This window comes from Centruroides sculpturatus, unplaced genomic scaffold (genome assembly GCF_000671375.1).
Source record: "Centruroides sculpturatus isolate CEXI.00-Female unplaced genomic scaffold, Cexi_2.0 scaffold638, whole genome shotgun sequence".
Classification (NCBI taxonomy): domain Eukaryota; kingdom Metazoa; phylum Arthropoda; class Arachnida; order Scorpiones; family Buthidae; genus Centruroides; species Centruroides sculpturatus.
Genome location: NW_019384865.1, coordinates 142095 through 163989, shown reverse-complemented (window position 1 = coordinate 163989; position 21895 = coordinate 142095). Strand labels below are relative to the sequence as shown.

The 21895-nt window shown below is 27.6% G+C and overlaps 1 protein-coding gene across 1 annotated transcript in view; it reads right to left on the bottom strand.

Moving 5' to 3' along the window:
• The window catches only part of LOC111630776 (serine/threonine-protein kinase unc-51-like), a 90139-nt gene that overhangs the window by 47188 nt on the left and 21056 nt on the right, over positions 1 to 21895 (bottom strand). The window contains exons 4-6 of the mRNA XM_023374923.1: positions 15601 to 15637; positions 14241 to 14291; positions 6567 to 6763 (exon numbers count right to left, since the gene is read on the bottom strand). Coding sequence (XP_023230691.1) covers positions 6567 to 6763; positions 14241 to 14291; positions 15601 to 15637 — 285 coding nt within the window. The remainder of the gene's footprint in view (positions 1 to 6566; positions 6764 to 14240; positions 14292 to 15600; positions 15638 to 21895) is intronic.

The following is a 21895-nucleotide window of genomic DNA, read 5'->3' as shown; positions in this document are numbered from 1 at the left end:
ACAACTAATTTATTATTAAAAAAATTAACATACAACCTTGTTGATTTTAATAAATAAAATGGCAGACAGCAAATTGTCCTTCATTGACTGCCTATTATCACTTAAAAGCAATCTAAACCTGGAAAATAGACACAACACTTGCTTGAGAAGTTGGCATGCTTGAAGTGATTCTGCATTCTTCTCTGATGCGCTCCGGATAATGGTCAATGGCTTTGAATACATTCACCTTTAATCTCCCCACATCCTCTATTGCATTGCAGTCTTTCTCAACATATTTGTCTATTTCGTTGTCATCTTTATTATGTATAGTAGAAATTTGACAGCTGTTTTCTCTTATATCTAATTCTTTTTCAAAATTGTCTTCTTCCGAATCTATATTTATTATATCACAGGTTGACTGTGAAAGCTCAACAATTGCTGGCTTTTCAGCCAAATCAATTATTGTTTGCCTTTTGATTCTCTGTTGGATGTCTGAAAGACCTTCTCTCGCTTTTATTTTTTCTGCTGCACTTAATAAAATTCTAAACCTAGAATCAACATACACTCCAGCAAGAAAATATGTGTTTTGAATAAGCTTTTCTTTTTGCTTCTTCATGAAAGACAGAATTCCTAACACAATATATCCTTCAGTTTTTTCATCTTTATCCTGGAAAATATTTTCATGATCACCAAGTTTATTTACAGCACATGTCATGTTCGCTGCATTATCTACACAAATACTTAGTACTCGTTTTTCATCAATTTCAAATATGTTCAAAGTTTCTTTAATTTGATTTTTCACATATAAAGAGTTATATCTTCCTTCAGTATCAACAATATCCAATGTTTTTATTTCAATTTTCTCGTTTTTTTCATTTCAAAATTGTACATTGATGACAAGAAAATTTCTATTTCCACAGGTAGCAGCATCTAGCTTTAAATAGCATAATTGTCCTTTTAAAGTTTGTCTTAGATTGATGTGAGCAGACTCTGCTGTGCTTAGGACATGATGCTGTTCGTCATTTAGTAATATCAGAACACCAAGCTTCTGAGCCAGTTCGCTAGCAATCTTTTGTTATTTAATGTGAAGGTAGTGAGTGGTGTCATACTCATACAAACCATCTCAACAAGTCCCTCATGGAAAGTATTGCTATCCATAGTGATTGTCATCTTCAATGATGTAAAATATGTATCAATTTTTAGTTGATCAGTTCTGCATTTCTTATGACATGACTGTGCAATAGTAAAATTGTCATGATTACGTTTTCTTTTTGCAGCGATTTCGTCTTGTTGATCCTTCTTTTTAACAAACCCTTTGTAAATTTCAGGATGATTACGCCTCACATGCCACCAAAGATTGAACTTTTTTGACACACTAGTTCCACTTGCCTTGAAGTTGCATTTTATTGATTTGCCATTTACAACATGAACACATTGTAAAGAAAAAAGTGCAGTGCATGAGGAAAGAAAAACAGCTTTAAATTATTCCCACTCAATGGTTGTGTTCCATCTTGCATGTAACTGATTTTTTATTTCCATTATCGTATTCAAATACGAATATCTCTTTAAGCTCTTCTTTTGTAAATCGACTGTCTATCATGGGTAATGGTTTTAAATTTTGGTTTGATACCATGGCTTAAATAATCAAATATTTAAGTGTTATTAATTGAGAAATTATGCATATAAACGTTCGTGCATAAAAATAACCAAATAATAATAATAATAATAATAATACAGAAATTATTAAGATCTGATATTTTCTCTATTACTGTTATAAGCTTTCTCTATGAACTAACTATTAGAGCTTCATTGCTTGTAATTCTGTCATATAGGTACTGTACCTTCAATTACTGTCAACAAATATTTCCTGCATAAGCAATTAACCTTTTCTATTCATATTATTATAATAATAAAAACAGCATGGGTTGTTTATGAAATTATAACAGAATTCATGTTAGTTCTTGTTATACCATACAAAATAATTACAACATACAATATTCCATAACAGTTTGTTCTTTCATTAAACAACAAAACAAAGAATAAACTATTCTACAATTTTAAATTAATCAAATAGTTCAAAACAAAAGTGTAACATAATTTACAATTTCATATGAAGATATAATTATACTTCAAAAGAGTTTACTGTCTTAGCTTTTATGTTAACTTGTCTCATAAGGCTATAAAATAATAATACATTAAATGTCTTTAAGTGAAAAATGGAATACTGTCAATGATACTAGTGAGACACTCTACTGTCTCTCACTAATATCATTGGCAATATTAAATTTCTTTCAAATATCATGGGTTGCATTAAAAGAATTGCCAACTAGATTTAAAAATGGCAAATTTCTATAAGCATAATTATCAAAATAATTTTTATAAAATTTAACTATAATTGTTTACATATATATACAGTAGAGCATCGATTTTCTGAATCAATTGGGGACTGGGGTTGTTCGTATAACTGATATTTCGGATAACCGATTTATGTACAAAAAAATAGTTTAACCTATCCGATGTTGAAATTTTTCTCTGTTGAGTGTCGCTTCGCGTTGAATTTTCGTTGATAGCCAAAGATTGAAGCGCCACAGCACTGGCAAAATTTAAATTTGCCGCCTGGAATTCTTTCGGATGATTGACGTTTCGGATGATTGACTTTCGGAAAATCGACGCTCTACTGTATTTACTTTTAAAGTAAGGATGTTGTATTATCATTATTGCCAGATCTACTGTTTTAATAATATAAAAATTAGAATGAAAAAATAAATAAATAAATTGGAATTATTAGAACTGAGTTGTCAACAAGTCTGTGTGTTACTTTTCTTTATATCTGCTTATATTTTCTTGTTTTATAAATAACAGCATCAATTCACAAAGCGATCAAAACATATAAAAATACACAAAAAAATTTTTAAATTGTTTTAACAAGAGCAAAAACAATGCTCTTCTTTCTTGAAAATATGTATAATTTTTTAAAGACTACAAAATGTATAAGTTAATTATTCTGAAATTCAAAATATCATCTACATATTTTTAATTCCTAGAAAATCTTTTATGATAATAAGAACACGAAAAAAATGCATAAATTCTTTGTAACTATATCAGTAGCTAAAAATTAAACAGAAAACATTAATGTAATAAAACAAAAGTGAAAATTTACAACTGTAAATCTATAAATAAATTCTATTTAAGAACAAGAAATGCATTGAATTTATATAGTATAAATAGTGAAAATAAGTATGAACAAAGTATTCTTATTCTTAAAGATATCTTCCAACTTGACTACCAGTGTTAATGACAACCCTTAAAAGAACCTTTATGTCCAAAACTTAATGGTTGCAAATGTGTAAAATACAAAAATATACACATAAGGCAATCTATATGTCCCTATTATTCATGGGTCCAATATAACAGTAAATAGTAAACATTCAATGTGCATTAGTGGCACACTGTTCTTCACACAAGTAAGTTCTTTTAAAGACTGTAACTCATTATTGTACATCTGGCATTACTTGTGTGAAAAACAGGGTGCCACTAACACACATTAAATGTATACTATTTACTGTTACATCAGACCCACAAATAATAGGTACACATGAGTTGTCTTATGTGTATCTTTTTGGATTTCACACCTTTGCAACTGTTAAGTTTCGGTTGGTTTTTTATGTTACAAAGGTTTTTAAATTTAACGTTTTAAAAATGTTCTGTTCCAAGCATTCCAATTTTAGAATTCGATTGTACTCTAATCTGATGCAGACCTTGAGTATGATCGAAAGCATTTGTTGGACAACTTATTAAACGTTTTTGTTATCAGACATAAAGGTTCTTCAAGGGTTGTCAAAGTAATCTTAAATTATACAAAAGCACAAATTTATTATATAGTACATAAGGAAATTTTGTAATAAATTTGTAAAATATTGAAAAATTTATTGAAATTATTTTTTATTAATTCATCATTCTTGTAATTAAACTAAATCAGTCAATGAACATTAATAAAACTGAATAAAAGGAAAACATCACCTATATATAAATTTTAATACTATTTTCTCTTTAATTAAATATTTATCACTTTCAAATATATTAAATCAATCAGATATGTTAATTTAAAAGTGATTTTTTAAACTGTTATGTTATAAATGATGATTTATATTAGATTTCAGCTCCAAATCACTCATTTAAAATTTTTTTATAACAAATAAATTAATAATAATCAAATAAAAATAATTTTACTATACCATATACATTGGTGATCCACATAAAGTAGCAGCCATAACACCATCTTGCAAAAATCTAGCAAAACCAAAATCAGCAATTTTTAAAGTTATATCTGAGGGAGGAGGGTTTGGTTTGCCTGAATGACACAAAAGAATATTCTGAGGTTTCAAATCTCTATGTACAATTCCTTTTCCATTGAGAGCTTTCATAGCACCAGCTGAAATGTTAAAATAATTTGGATTTTGTTTATTAAAGTATAAATCAAAGAAAGCCCTTAAAATAATATTTCAAATTAAGTTTTTATTAGTTCAAAGCATTTTATTTTTTGGAAATTTAATCAGTATTCAATAAAAATAAAGAAATTTAAAATGTTAAAAAAATTACTAAAATTATATAAAAGTATCAAAATTCATCAAGTAAAACAATTCAATATTGACAATGTTCATAATTTAAAGTACAAAATATTTATATCAGAATTTATAATTGTTATAAAATCATATACAATTCTTTTTCCAGTCTGAAGTTATTGCTAATTAACAGTGAGCATTAAATTATGTAAAAAAAATCANGAATCAATTGGGGACTGGGGTTGTTCGTATAACTGATATTTCGGATAACCGATTTATGTACAAAAAAATAGTTTAACCTATCCGATGTTGAAATTTTTCTCTGTTGAGTGTCGCTTCGCGTTGAATTTTCGTTGATAGCCAAAGATTGAAGCGCCACAGCACTGGCAAAATTTAAATTTGCCGCCTGGAATTCTTTCGGATGATTGACGTTTCGGATGATTGACTTTCGGAAAATCGACGCTCTACTGTATTTACTTTTAAAGTAAGGATGTTGTATTATCATTATTGCCAGATCTACTGTTTTAATAATATAAAAATTAGAATGAAAAAATAAATAAATAAATTGGAATTATTAGAACTGAGTTGTCAACAAGTCTGTGTGTTACTTTTCTTTATATCTGCTTATATTTTCTTGTTTTATAAATAACAGCATCAATTCACAAAGCGATCAAAACATATAAAAATACACAAAAAAATTTTTAAATTGTTTTAACAAGAGCAAAAACAATGCTCTTCTTTCTTGAAAATATGTATAATTTTTTAAAGACTACAAAATGTATAAGTTAATTATTCTGAAATTCAAAATATCATCTACATATTTTTAATTCCTAGAAAATCTTTTATGATAATAAGAACACGAAAAAAATGCATAAATTCTTTGTAACTATATCAGTAGCTAAAAATTAAACAGAAAACATTAATGTAATAAAACAAAAGTGAAAATTTACAACTGTAAATCTATAAATAAATTCTATTTAAGAACAAGAAATGCATTGAATTTATATAGTATAAATAGTGAAAATAAGTATGAACAAAGTATTCTTATTCTTAAAGATATCTTCCAACTTGACTACCAGTGTTAATGACAACCCTTAAAAGAACCTTTATGTCCAAAACTTAATGGTTGCAAATGTGTAAAATACAAAAATATACACATAAGGCAATCTATATGTCCCTATTATTCATGGGTCCAATATAACAGTAAATAGTAAACATTCAATGTGCATTAGTGGCACACTGTTCTTCACACAAGTAAGTTCTTTTAAAGACTGTAACTCATTATTGTACATCTGGCATTACTTGTGTGAAAAACAGGGTGCCACTAACACACATTAAATGTATACTATTTACTGTTACATCAGACCCACAAATAATAGGTACACATGAGTTGTCTTATGTGTATCTTTTTGGATTTCACACCTTTGCAACTGTTAAGTTTCGGTTGGTTTTTTATGTTACAAAGGTTTTTAAATTTAACGTTTTAAAAATGTTCTGTTCCAAGCATTCCAATTTTAGAATTCGATTGTACTCTAATCTGATGCAGACCTTGAGTATGATCGAAAGCATTTGTTGGACAACTTATTAAACGTTTTTGTTATCAGACATAAAGGTTCTTCAAGGGTTGTCAAAGTAATCTTAAATTATACAAAAGCACAAATTTATTATATAGTACATAAGGAAATTTTGTAATAAATTTGTAAAATATTGAAAAATTTATTGAAATTATTTTTTATTAATTCATCATTCTTGTAATTAAACTAAATCAGTCAATGAACATTAATAAAACTGAATAAAAGGAAAACATCACCTATATATAAATTTTAATACTATTTTCTCTTTAATTAAATATTTATCACTTTCAAATATATTAAATCAATCAGATATGTTAATTTAAAAGTGATTTTTTAAACTGTTATGTTATAAATGATGATTTATATTAGATTTCAGCTCCAAATCACTCATTTAAAATTTTTTTATAACAAATAAATTAATAATAATCAAATAAAAATAATTTTACTATACCATATACATTGGTGATCCACATAAAGTAGCAGCCATAACACCATCTTGCAAAAATCTAGCAAAACCAAAATCAGCAATTTTTAAAGTTATATCTGAGGGAGGAGGGTTTGGTTTGCCTGAATGACACAAAAGAATATTCTGAGGTTTCAAATCTCTATGTACAATTCCTTTTCCATTGAGAGCTTTCATAGCACCAGCTGAAATGTTAAAATAATTTGGATTTTGTTTATTAAAGTATAAATCAAAGAAAGCCCTTAAAATAATATTTCAAATTAAGTTTTTATTAGTTCAAAGCATTTTATTTTTTGGAAATTTAATCAGTATTCAATAAAAATAAAGAAATTTAAAATGTTAAAAAAATTACTAAAATTATATAAAAGTATCAAAATTCATCAAGTAAAACAATTCAATATTGACAATGTTCATAATTTAAAGTACAAAATATTTATATCAGAATTTATAATTGTTATAAAATCATATACAATTCTTTTTCCAGTCTGAAGTTATTGCTAATTAACAGTGAGCATTAAATTATGTAAAAAAAATCACTTATAGTAACCTCAAAAACTGAGTTTTAGACTACTTTATTTAAGCTAAATAATGCATAGAAAGTAAATAAACTCAATATAACAGTAATTATATTAAGAATACATTCATTCGTTCATTCATTAGTTTAATTGTACATTTAAAACAAGGTACAAAGTCCTGCCCTGCAGTGAGCATTACAGGAGCATATCCATTACATAGTTCCACCGAGTTACAGTATGCACTAATAAACAAAACAAAGTGAAAAGAAAAATAAAAAATAAATAAATAAAAACACAATGACAATAAAAGACCCAAACAAAATATGTAGCAGCATGTTGCAGCATATAACAGATTACTTATCTGCAGGAATATTTTCGCAAAAGAAGGTTGCAGTAAATACAATAATTCTGACAATAAGTGTTTAACAGCATTTATCCCGTGCAGAAAATTTGTAAGACAAAGATTTGAGAATCCCATGAGTCCATATTAAGAATACTGTTGACCCCCCTATAACATTGTTGATAATTCTGTTTTACATGAATTCCATGTTGTACGAGTCACTTAAATTTTACAAATACATGTGCAGGGCTGTGAACAGCTCACGTATTTGTAAAATATATGTGACTCGTACAACATGGAATTCATATAAAACGGAATTATCAACAATGTTATAGGAGGTCGACTGTATAACAATTTTGATTTTTCTATATTATATCAATATATAAAAACAGTAATAAATAAATTAATTCACATAATTTCTTTTTAGAAATTTATAATTAATTTTTAAAATAATATATTATGATAAAAAAGTCTTATGAAGAATCTTGTGAAATGACTACTTAATTTTTTAATATTTATTGTGATGTTGTAAACTAATTATATTTTAAAATAATTGGTAAATGCTACTAGAAATTACGTTCAATGCAATAAAGTAAGTTTGGCATTTTGTAAAGAGAAATGTCATAAGTAACATAAATAGAAAATTCTTAGATGATGTAAATTCCAAATTATTGTCTTTTAACCTTTTGTAAACCTTATCAAAACACACTACAGAAAAAAATCTAAAAAGCAATAAATATATTCTGAAGTACCTACTTCAGAATAATCTGAAAAAACAGAGGAAAAATGCTGGAAGTTAAAGATCAACATTTCTCTACATTTCTTTCTAAATTTTTTCACATCATAAACACAGTAAAATTTTCCTACTTCAAACTTCAAAAAGATTTAGCACTAAATACTAAAAAAGTAGGTAATAAAAAAATTATTAAGAACACAAATATTTAAAATAAAACACAGAATTTTTAAGGTGTCAAATTTTCATATTGTTGTTTATATTCATTGTTTTATCATAAAGCTCTTCAATTACCTTATTTTTCAAATTAGAAAACTGCTATATTTTAAATCATGATATTAGAGGAAACAAAATATTAAAATATTACTGTCAAAATAAACAAAATTGTACTTACAAAAATGAAAGTAAGTTTTATATAGTAAGAATGAAATCTAAAATTAGATTAATGATTTGCAAATTTCAGTTTTTATTGTTGCAACAATTAAAAACAGTCAAGAAGAGGTCACTGATTTCACTGGATTTCAAATTTGCTAAGCTTATCATCATTTTTAGAATTGATTTAAGTTTCGAGAATGATGATAAATTAATGCTAAATATATAACATCTAAATACTTATATTTAGAAAATGACTAGCTTACAGATACTTAAATTACACAAAATTTTTATTTTAAGATTTATTATTTATTTTTATTCCTGTTATTTTATCACTTGAAAATCAGAATGATTTTATACGAGTATATATAATTCTATCAAATACATCCAAACACCCTCCTTATTAGTGAATAACTTTTTTGTCAATGAGTGTATTAATATATATATTAATACACTCATACTCATTGACAAAAAAGTTATTCACTAATAAGGAGATGTCATTATCAGATAAGACATTATTAGTGTAATGTAATGATTATGGTAATAAATGATTGCAATAACACAGCAAAGGAACAACTTCCTGTGAACAGTACAACTAATAGGACCTCTTCTTGCTTGAATATATGCAGTGATAAGATCAGATACAGAGACATACCAGAATCATATATAGAACAGATATTGCAACTGTCATTTCAGATCACTCACACTGGATGTTAAAGCTAGCATCTCATCTACTCTGTTAGTGCTCTATGGACAACAAATCTACAGAGTGGGCAGACAAAGGAAGTATGACAACATGACAGACATTCCTGGGAAAGCCTGGCTGTTTGCGGGCAAATCATCTGACTGGAAATCAGCTATTTGCAGCTCTGCCATGAAAGGCAACAAATCAGGTTGCAGAATTTCCTGAACATACTACTGTGTATGCAAATTTTTTCTGCTACTCACCTCTCAATAATAGAAGGAAGAACAGGATTCTGTAGCAAGGCTTCCATTTATTTCTGTATGATGGACAAAGATTCCATTGCAACTGTTTGTACTTATTTCATGATGAGGCAATCATCTCTCCTGGCAGTCTGTCTGGGGCATCCAGAGCTTATCTGCCATGGATGTATAACTTAATATATCCATTGCCTCTTCACAGTCATATCAGAACAACCTGGATAGAGAGTTTGACAAAATGGCCATCCCACTTTCCACAGCTCTATGATGTGAGCTATTTCAAACTCCATCAGCTGTGCATAATGTCTTTGCATCATATAGGCATGCCTGGTGTTCAAAGATCTCTAAATAACAATTTCACTGAAAATTCTAAACACAATGAGCCTCTGCAAATCCTTTTATAGGATACTGTGATAGCAATTTTAAGGTACTCTGCTGGCATTACCTGAAGTGCAATCAGACAACAACTGTAATCATTTACACATCTATTTTAGACAGCTGTATACTGGGTTTTGCAGTAATTAGACAATTCTATCTGGATTTGTAACTTTGTCAATGAGGTTATTATAATTTCATTGATTATTACTTTCTAATTATTATACTATATTATATATATATAATAGAAGCTAAAAGTTTAAGAATATTTCTCATTTAATTAAGTAGAATATTATATAATAATCAATAAAATTATTAATTATTATGTTAAAAAGTTTTTTCAAAGCTATCTATCACAGTAACATATCAAAACTATGGCTAAATTCAAAGTATAGTTCATCATTATTAGTCATTATTATTATGACAAAACAGACTGATAAGTTTCTTAAGGAATTGTGCTAGAATAAACTTTGACATTGCTACACATTTATTTTATCAAGTAGTTTTTGTTTTATTTTGTGCTAGTTTTTCATATTTTAGTTTATTTTGACTGTTATTTCAACTGTTTTAATTTTAAAAAATGGAAGGCTTTAAAAATCAATGTAAAAACAAAGATTGTTAATTCAAAAATATTCTACAGCACATTTCAATTTGTATTCTATTCTGCAAAGACACTGCTGATGACTTGTATTGAGTCAAAAACATTTCAGAAGATAAAATTGAGGACACCGACTAGCTTTTTAACAGGTAACAGAACTGTTACATTTAAATTATTTTTGAATAATTTTACTTTATGTAACTAATATATTTAAACAACCTTGTCCTCCATATGTCAAGAGTTAACTGACAGCAGGAAAATGTTGTTCAACAGCTGATAATGGATTATTGTAAGAAACTAGAACAGATTTAGAATTATTATTTAAAAGTACAATTATTTATGTTTATGAAAATGAGAAATTTCATCATAAAAGCTTATATACATAAACATGAAACACACTATTCATATTTTTAACTTCTGAATAGATTTGGAAATATTTTAGACTTAGCAAGACATAAAGGAATTCTCTATAAAGTAATATCATGTAACATTGTGTAAAAAAGAAAAAATTTAATGTATACAAAGTTTGCTTAATTCCACTTCAACTCATTATTTAATCTTAGATTTACAAAAATCTACTCTGCTAAACATTTCTATATCTGCATGCTATATTTTTCAACAAGCAGAATATTTTTATTTTCAATGAAGAACTATAAACTGATTATGAATATTTACAAAAATCAGATAAAAATAAAATCACTTAAAATCATGAATTTGTATTTAAACAGAAGCAACTTAACTATATTGAAGTAAGAATAGTTTAATAAACAAACACTTATTTATTTATTAAACTATTAACTATAAATATAAATTATTTTTATCCAATTTCTATAAAAAAAAAACCATAAAACAATAAAAAAATAAAAATTGTTTTATGTTTGGGGTGGCTTATGCAAATTTTTATCAATTGAAGTTATAATGTTCAAAAATATGACTAATATATCATTATATTCTTCTGCCACTTTCTAACCAAGACTATCAAAGCAATAAACAGGAAGTATAGTAGCTTTATCAAAGAACCACATTTATTTTAAAAAATTTCACATTTAACCAAAAGTCATATTGTGAACAATGTTAAAATGTAAAAACTTCTTTAATAAATGTGGTTCTTTGATAAAGCTACTGTACCTCCTGTTTATTATTTTGATAGTTTCTGTTAGAAAGTGGCAGAAGAATGTAATGACATATTAGTTACATTGAAAATTACAACTTCCACTTCATAAAAATATTTTATCTTGTTATTTAGGCTTCTTCAGTTAGATTTGAACACAAAACAGAAGTTAAAATAGTTTAATTCAAATTCAAGCTATGTTCTATGACTTAAAAAAATTTTATTCTTCTGAAACAATAATAAATAATACATATTAATTTTTAAAAATTTATTATAGAATGAGATTTGAATTTAAATTTCACTCTTTAGGAACTTCTCTCTCTCTCTTTTTTTTTTTTTTTACTTAAATTTAACTGAAGAATCTAATTAATATATATATATATGTATACACAAACAAATTATACATATAATTTAATAAACTATTTTACTATTTAACATCATTATAGTTGAGCTGCTTATACTTCTTTGTAATGTGTGGGAAAAATTACTTTTGTCTGTGGTAAAATTTATTAAATATATGGTAGATAAATATATCTACCATATATTTAAATAGATAAATAGATAAATCATGTGAAGATTTAAATTTAAAGTAATTTTATAACAAACATAAATTTCTTCTAAATGACTTTAAAAATAAATTTTAATTTAATAAAATACATTTCTATAATAAACAGAAATATAATTGATAACAATTAGATATTTAATTCTAACAGGTATCCAGAAAAAAAATCTGTGTAAAATATCTCAGACTCTAGGTAACAGCCAATAACTTTTAATTATGCTGATGTGTTATAATTTGAAAGTGCATAGAACATTTCTAAAATATTTTTCTGCATTCAATTTTCGGTTTTTTTCAAAATGGCAATGAAAGAAGATACTTTATATCTAAGAGTTATAAACTATTGTGTAGGAATGTGCACTTAATTAATTAAATAAATAAATAAATACGCAAATAATTAAATAAAACATTAGGGAAGAATTTATTATAAACCATTTTGCAAATGAAGACATTTTAAAATGGACTGTATATTGCATTCTCCAATGTTCTGAGAGTGTATTACCACCAAGAGAAAAAAGGGATCTGGTAGAAAAGCAAAAATTCTAATGAAAGTCCAGTTAGAAAGATTGAAGGAGAGCCTTTGAAGACAGACATGGTTTCAATTCTATCTGTAACCTCAAAATTGAAAATTTAACTTAGTTAGCTCCATGAGGCTTTGAAAATAAAATAAATATCATAAGCATAAGCAGCAGATAATTTTGAACAGAATGGACACACTGAGATCATTGGCAAAAAAGTGCATAAGATTATCACAAAAGCCCTCTGAAAATTTCTCATTTCAAAAATTTCATTTTGAATAACTAATTAGACTTCACCCTCTCACACTCAACAATCAATGGTAAAGGTGAATTTTACAGCAATAATATCTCCTTTACACCTGTTGATGTAAAGTTTTAAGTTTGGATTGCAATGGAACTGAAAGGACAGAGTCAAGTCCCTCATCAAAAAATCAACTTTTGCTATCAATGCCCAGAGACATTTAAATGAATGTGTGGCCGCCAGCGCCAGAGATCCTGAACACTGTCTGGCAACACTTGCCAAGATCACGAACTCTGTCTGGCAACACTTGCCAACAAGAGTGGCTGGCAACGTCAAAAAAAGAAAAGGCGCGAAAGTTCGTTGGATTTTGTCCGAGTGTTGCCCGAGGATGTCTGTGACAGTTCTAACCTTTTCTAATAAAGTTCTTTTTTGTTACTGTTCGTGTTTGCCTGCTTAATGTTAGATCTAAACATCAGTAGGATTGAATGACAAAAATGTAAACATTGTTGTCTAATCCCTTAAATTCAAAAGAACTATTCTCAAGCAGAATATGTCTTCTGGCCAGATTGAGCAAGTTTCCACTATGTCAAAACCATAGTGGATTACCTGTGATAAGAAAACATCACATTCATCAAAAAGAGGATAACCTTGTGATAAGAAAACATGCCAAAAATTAGGCCAACTGAGGGATTTTTGGCAATTCTCAAGGCAGCCATTTACAAAAAGGGGTGAAAAGCAAAAAAAACATGGATTAGCTGTTCAATAGCATAAAATACTGAGTAAAAAATGTGAACTAAAATTTTGTTTAAAAACTTTCACTACATATCAAAAGTTGAATTGACAGCATTCAGTGGCAGGATCATGCAGAATTACAAAAATATAAATGATGATAAATAACTTTTTATCACCTTTCAAATTATTATTTATAGTCATAAACCACTAAAACAAAAAATTCTATGAGTTTCTTTCCCAAGGTAAAACAAAAATTGTGTGGATTTTTTCCAGAAACCCATTATTCTTGAAGATATTTTCTTTTTAGTTTATTTAGGTGAATTCTGCTACAAAAATTGATAAAAAGATGTTAGGCAGAGACAAAAGAAAATTTGATACTTGTAGTTTATTGACACTTTATTAATAGAACAATTACTGCTGAGTTTAAATTATAGAAAGGGATGTAATCAGGCCAAATTAAGCTAAATTAAATAATTAAATTAAGGTCATTGACTAGAGAATGATTAAAAAAGTTTAAGAAGTAGACATTACCAATAACTTCAATCATATAACATATATGTTTATATATGAATAAAGAGTAATAGCACTCAAATATTTTCTAATAATAATTTTATATCAATACTCACCTATTTGTCGTAAAAAAAACCGAATGGTATCTTCACTTAAAGTACCTTTAACTACATGGAAAATAAAAATAAAATTAATAGATTATACAATAAAAAAATTATTATATAATTAACTGTATACAAATAAAAATATGCAGCTTATCAGTAATGACAGAAATCAAAACAGTACATAAAAAAAAATATAATTCATAATTTCATTTGCATAATAAATGAAACTATATTCAAATACTTTCATACATTTTATTAAAAAAACAGTACAAAATTTATATGGTTATTTTGCAAATTTATTTGAAGGATTCCATTAATTTTTTATTTTAAATAATAAATATTCAATAACTGATCATCAACATTTTATCTTAAAGATTCAAAAATAAACCTAGTTGTTACAATATAATGGATATTACATAAAGAACTGATACTAAATAAAATACAATAGTTTATAATGGCTTGATCAACTGAATAATATAGTAGTTAAGAGCGTTATAAAGCTACATCACGTTTTCAATTTTAAAAATAAATGCAAAACTTACAATAAACGCAAATAGTCACTTAATTACAAATATTACAAAATCACTAAAAAGTTCCTATAATAATAGCAATAAATTACAGAATCTAGAGCACAATGAACTGAAATGCAAGTTCTATTAGATATAAATTAGATTGTCAACTTCTGATCATATATTCTGAATATAAGTTATTAATAAATCATATCATTAAAGTAAAATGATAATTATCAGAGAGTTGAGAAATGAAATATCATCTTATAAAATGTAAATAAAAATAGGAAACTGACCTAAAACCACTACTATTACTTTTTCATGTATAATAAATCTGTTAATCAGATCTTACAATAAGATATTCTTGTCTTATTTAATATTAAAAAATTTTTCTGGAAAAATCTCACCATCTCTTTTTATTGAAAGAAATTTAAAATGTTTTTAAACTAATATTTAATAAAAACACAAAACAGTTTGGATAACATGTGACTGTCTACATATTGATTAGTGTAATAAAAACAAACAAACATTCAGTAAAAAAAATATATTGCATATTCAAATATCCATAATGATGTTATAAATAAGAATATGACATATACAAAAATATAAAGAATCATCACTGTTTAAATGTAAAATTTTATCATTTCAGTTACTATAAATAATAGTAATACTTCATTAAATTCTTATAAAAAAAAAACTTGCATGTCAAATTTTTACAATTTCGTTTCAATTTTTTATCTTAAAAGAATTAAAATAAATTAATTTCAAACTATCAAGTGATAAAGAATAAAAGTTTGTCAATTCATATTAAGTTATTGAATCTATTTTATCAAATTATCTGTAATTAAAATTAAGATACTTACCATGTAAGTAATCTGCTAGATCACCACCATTGCAATACTGGAAGAAAAAAATTTTTTTAGATATTAATAATTTATTTATTAATATTTGTCTTATAATATAATAATTATATATTTAAACTGTTTTACTACTTTTTAATTAAATATACAATTAAAATTACCTAACACTATCTTCAGGAATTGTAAAATAAGTTCAGTAAAATCCAAAAAGTAATTCATGTTTCATGATTTTTAACGTTTCACTGAATCTTCTAAAGTATTTTTTAAAAAATTTAATATATTTTAATTTTAACATATATTGAAACTATTTATAAAGTTCATTTCATTATGCAGTTAATATTCTTGAACAAAAATTGCATATAAAGTATAAGTTGTTAAAAGCTATGATGTTAAAATTGTAGAATAAATATTATAAGTCTACAAAAAAATCAAAGTGAACACTTAAGTGAATGTTGTAATGAAAATGATTTGCACAATCATGTGGGTGACATTTGAATCACCAACTAGACATGTGCACTTGGTAAAAAGTCTACCAAGTGCACGTCTAGAATAGTCATCTAGGACAAAATAGTGGATAAGAAAATAATTGATAAACTGTTGGGATAATTAGGGCTCTTTTAGAACTTGCATGTTCAGACAAGTTCAGAAGAATTTAAGATCAAAAGGAGAATGCATTTCCATTGGACAGATATCACTATTTATAGTCATAAACAAAAGGTTCATGACTATATCATAACATTAAAAATGGTAAGCAGAGAGCATTCAGACAAGCATCAAAGCAAAGCAGTGAAGGTAGAAAATGTATCTTACCAAAGGCAACATTACAGACACTAAAGACTATGGCCAGTAAGAAAAACCAACCAGCGCAATTAGAAATAAAATGAAGGTTTGGAGTTAGTCAACAAGTGGCCAATTATAATCTGCAGAAAATAGACCTTAAGCTTGTCATGAAACCTGCATACCATGAGCTTTCCAATGCATCCATCCAGAAGAGATACTGCAGGTCTTGGCCATTCTACCACCTAGCGAAGAAAAATAGACAGCAAAAGTTTATCATAACTGATGAAGCTTGGCTCTATCTCACTAAATCCCAAGGCAAGAGGAAGGTCTGCTACATTAACAGGAGCCAGAATTGCTTCAAAGCACCATCATCAACTTTAGCATCTCACCACAAGAGGTTATGATTTGGGCCAGAATTTCAGCAAAAAGACTTATGAAGCCCATTTTCATGAAACCTGGGGCAAAAGTATCTTGAAAATACTATTCTGAAAAGATCCTTCATCCTTTCTTCTGATCACATGCTAAGAGACTGTTTCCAGATAGTGACTGTGTATTTCATCAGGACTCTTCACTTTCATATACAACAAAGACTACAATTGCATTCCTACAGGAAAGTAAAATTGCATTTATTAAACCCTCACAATAGTTGACAAATAGCCCTGATGCTGCTGCTGCTGCTCACTGTGATTATTTCTTTTAGGGCTACTTGAAACAGAGTAAAAAACAAAATGTGTGCACATTAAATGGATTAAAATGCTCCATTCAAAAAGAAATGACAAAAGTTCTCCAAGAGATGAATGATAGATCAGGCTCTAAAGGTTTGGCCATATAGAGTGAGTATACATTGCACAAAAGGTGGACATATTGAAAAATACAATTAAATGTAAGATTTATCTATACTAATATTATAAAGAGGTAAAGTTTGTAAGTTTGGATGTAGGGGTAATCTCCAAAACTACTCATCCTATTTCAAAAATTCTTTCACCAATATTTAGAATGGAATGTCAGGGTGGACATAGGCTGTATATTATTCCACTAGCTGCAAGGACCTGCTTCGCTGGGTTTTTATTTGTATGTAATATAGTTTTTTTTTTTTATATATAAAAGACTGTTTTTCTAAGTAATCTAGAATCTAGATGCAAGGACCCACTTCGCTGGGCAAAAAGTAACGATAGTGAAGTTTAAGATAATTACATTACAGCCAATCTTACCCGTTTTCACAGAATGCAAGAATTAGGTCCCCCGTTTCCAGACTAATTAAAAAAACTTTTATGTCCAGTCAAACGAACTATTTTCAATTTGATCAATTTTCTGGAACGTTTACAATTGTTCTATAATCGAACCAGTTTGAATTTGAATATTGTTCAAATTAAATTCGAACAAATTTGAACATAACATTTGAAATAGAAAACCACTTTCAACCACTTTCAGCCCCATATCTCCCACACCCTTATAGATATAGAGACGCAACCACCATAGTGCACGAATGGAGACTTGGGGCTACCACCACATACGAATAGCATTCATGTGCTATGTGTAGTTTTTGCAGAAAAGTGAAATATAGGGACACACACGTCCATTTTTATATACAGTAGAGCGTCGATTATCCGAATCAATTGGGGACTGGGGTTGTTCGGAAGATCGATGTTTCAGATAACCGGTTATGTACGAAAAAATATATTAATTTATCTCATCTTGACATTTTTCTCCATTGCGTGTCACTTCGCGTTAAATTTTCGTGGATGTTAAGCCTAACGAAGACTATTGTATCGTTAAAAATTATTTTTTTATTTTGTACGAACAAAATAATTATATTGAAAAATATAAAAACAATAAAAAATTATACTTCAGAAGTTAATTTAGTATCAAAAATGTAAAATATTTGAATAGCTCAAGACAGCCAAAGATTGCAGCGCCACAGCACTGGCGAAAATTTAAATTTGCCGACTAGAATTCTTTCGGATGATTGACGTTTCGGATAATCGACGCTCTACTGTATATATATATATAGATTAAACATTCATATAAATTAAAAGATATCGTCTAGGATTAAGACTTTTATGTCCAACAGATGGCCTAACTCCGCAAGTAGACGACCTAAGTTTGCTTTTCTGTGAGGTATTATGCGTTTCTGTGAGAATGAACTAAAGCAGATCATCATCTATCTATCTATATAAATAAAAATGTAATGTTCGTTTGTTCCTACCGATTCCTTTGAAACTTTGACACAACATTGCATTCAAATACGCACGTGTTTTTATATAATACTGTATACATGTCGAAATTCCCCCCACTGGAGTGGAGATGGACGGGATTAAGGCTTACCATGAAGAACTCTGCTTCTATTTATACTATTTTATATACAGTTTTTTGCATTTCTGATTGCATTTTAATAGGATACACCAACAAAATATACACTAAAAAGGGATTTTTCGAAATTCCCCATGAGGGAAGTGTTATACATTTATAAGAGATAGATTTTGAGCCACAACAATGTGTGATAATCTACAGCCGTTAAAGGGGCACATGCCTGAATGACATTATCGATAGCCACACGATAGAATTCTGAATGGTGTTCCAATCTGACTTTAATTTAAATCGCATTCATTTAACAGTCATTAATTACCTGAAGAACTTACAAGTTTGAAAACGTTCATAACGTCTGTTTTTTCCAAGAAGCACACCAGTAATAGGCTCCCCGATACATTTGTTAAATACTAGGGTTTCTCATTTCCCAGGAAATTTGCCTCCAGAGGGATTACGAGAAAAATAATTTCTTTTCCCGGGATCCCGGGAAATTCCGAGATGAGATAGTAAAATAGAATTTTATATGAATAAAAAAGACCATACAGGAATATCATAAATTTGAATAATTTAATTTATTTTCTAGTAAGTAACTAAAAGTGTAGGGCCAATCTCACCCATACGGATACGTTAGGCTCAATTAATTTATGTTCTCCTACATTATAAGATGAAAGTAAAATAAAGCGTTTCATTGGGATTTTTTAATGATTACGAAAAAAAAATACTATTTTACTTCTAAAGATGAAATAAAAAATAAACTAAAATGCGATGAGTGATATTTACTTTCAGCCAGTGCTCCACTGTTCAATGATGCGCAAGCACAATACATACATATTACATGAACTAACAAGTAGAGACTTGTAAAACATAGGTAGTAATATGCAGCAAGAAACCTCAAAATTTCTCTCTTAGGTGAGTCTCCAAGATGCAACTTTTCGTATAATAAATAATAGAAAGAAAACCTGACATAGTAAATTATTATTGAAATGTGAGATTTCCCGGGAAAATAAAATTTCCCGGGATTTTTCTCGTAGGGAATAAACGGCGAGAATCCCGGGAAAATGGGATCCCGAGAAAGAAACCCTATTAAATACTGATGAACAGTTAGTCAGGCTTGTTGATGATTAAGACATGTGATTTGATAATCATAATGTTAATAAGCTAAAAATTTTTGCTCTTTTCATTGCCTAAAGTAAATTTTGAGAACTAAAAAAAAAATCACAAACATTCAAAACAATATTGCTAGCTTTACCAAGTTATGTTTTGTTTACATACAACAGCATTATTTTCTTAAACATCCATCACTTTGCTAAAAATAATTAAAACTAAAAATAATGTCATTTCAATTTATTTGCTTGTGTTTTTTAAAGTCTACAGTGTAGAAATATATTTATATTATTAAATAACTTTTGAGTTAAAGAAAAAACATAGATTAAATATATTATTTTCATATAAAAATATTTAACTTTTTCCTTTCTAACGTTTTCTAAATGGTAAATAAATAAATGAAATAGAATTTTAGCATACTATTGAATGTTATGTTTTAACCTAACTAGTTTTAAGTTAGTAATAAGTTATATATTCTAAATATAACATATTACTAATGTAAAACTATAAGTTAATTTTAAGTTATTAATATATTCACTGTTTTTCCTAGTTGTTTTAGTTAGGTTATTCTGCTTCTTACAGGGCTTGCTAGCTTGTTTCTGTATTATTTTAGTATTAGTTTTAAGCCTTTACTTTAGTTTTAAGCTTTAACTTTACTCTATCTACTTTTTGCATCTGCATTACTAATTGATTTATCCTATAATTCAGACTTTCTTTAGACCCATGACTTTGCAGCCTAAAAACTGCATGCTAACATTAATCATATAGGAAGTTATAACTTTATATACACTGCTCAGAGGAATCCTTCCTTTCTCTTCTTTTTTATCTCCTCACGCTCCTCCTTCCCTTCCCTTCTTTTGCTGGCTAAACACTTTGTGTATGGCCATTGTCTTTTGTTAAAATAAAAAACTATTGAATGACCTAAACATTACAATCAATCAGATCTTTCAACAAATTTAACTGATATTATTTTTGATACTTAAATACAGTTTAGAAAATTATTTCAAATATTCCATTTTTTCATTTTTATTACTTTAAAATTACAACAATATGACTTACAAACAAAAATAAAATTAAATAACTGGGAAAATGTTTAAGATTATATATTCTAAACGGCATAAAGATTAAATAACTTTCAATGGTACCTTCAGAGGTGTAGGATATATGAGAATGTGAGTTATTTAACTTTTTTTTGTTTTAGCAATTTTCTGCAGGTTATAATAATATGGGTAATACATTACTGTGGATTATTTGTAAAAAATTATAGTACTACTTTTGGATCTGATGATTTTCTTGAATTTATTTTAGCTGTCAATTTTATTTTAGTTAAAACTAAATTTTATTTATCACATAAAACATTATTTATTTATTTATTTATTTATTTACATTTAATTGGAAACGTCAGAGACGATTGTATTCCACCCCCCAATAACAAAGAAAAAAAATGATCCCCAATAAAATGATTACAAAATATAAAAGATATAACAGACATAATAAAAAAAATTATAAATTAAGTAAGACAACAGATACATTATATATTATATAAAATAGATTTACATTTATTTTTAAAAAAATTAAAATCACGATATAGATAAGGTTCAACAGGCTGTATGTGAGATGCTATACGGTAAAAAAAAGATCTTTGGGAAAGAGAAAGGCGAAAAAAAGGGATGAAGAAGCATGATGTATTACGAGTTCTTACAGTAGGGATGCGGAGACCTAGCCAGTAATTGAAGATTAGACCATTGAAGTATTTAAAACAGAGAATGCGGTCAAAATATTTTAAGCGATCAGAAAGATTTGGAAGACCAAGGCGAACTCTTGCCACATCGTGGTTGTTTGTAATTGGTAAATTGCAGAATTTGTGTATCAGAAAATAAACTTTATTTAATTCAGATTGTATTTTTTGAATCAGATAAGGGGCAGCCATGGCCCAGACAGGTAAACAATAATCGACTATTGATTGAAAATTAGTAAAGAAAATTGTTCTGAGTACGGTCTTTGAAGAGATATTTTTGCAAAAACGCCAAATAAAGCCACGTCTAATTGCAAGAGATTTAATAATGTAAGAGATATGATCATGGAATATTAATTTTTCATCAAATAT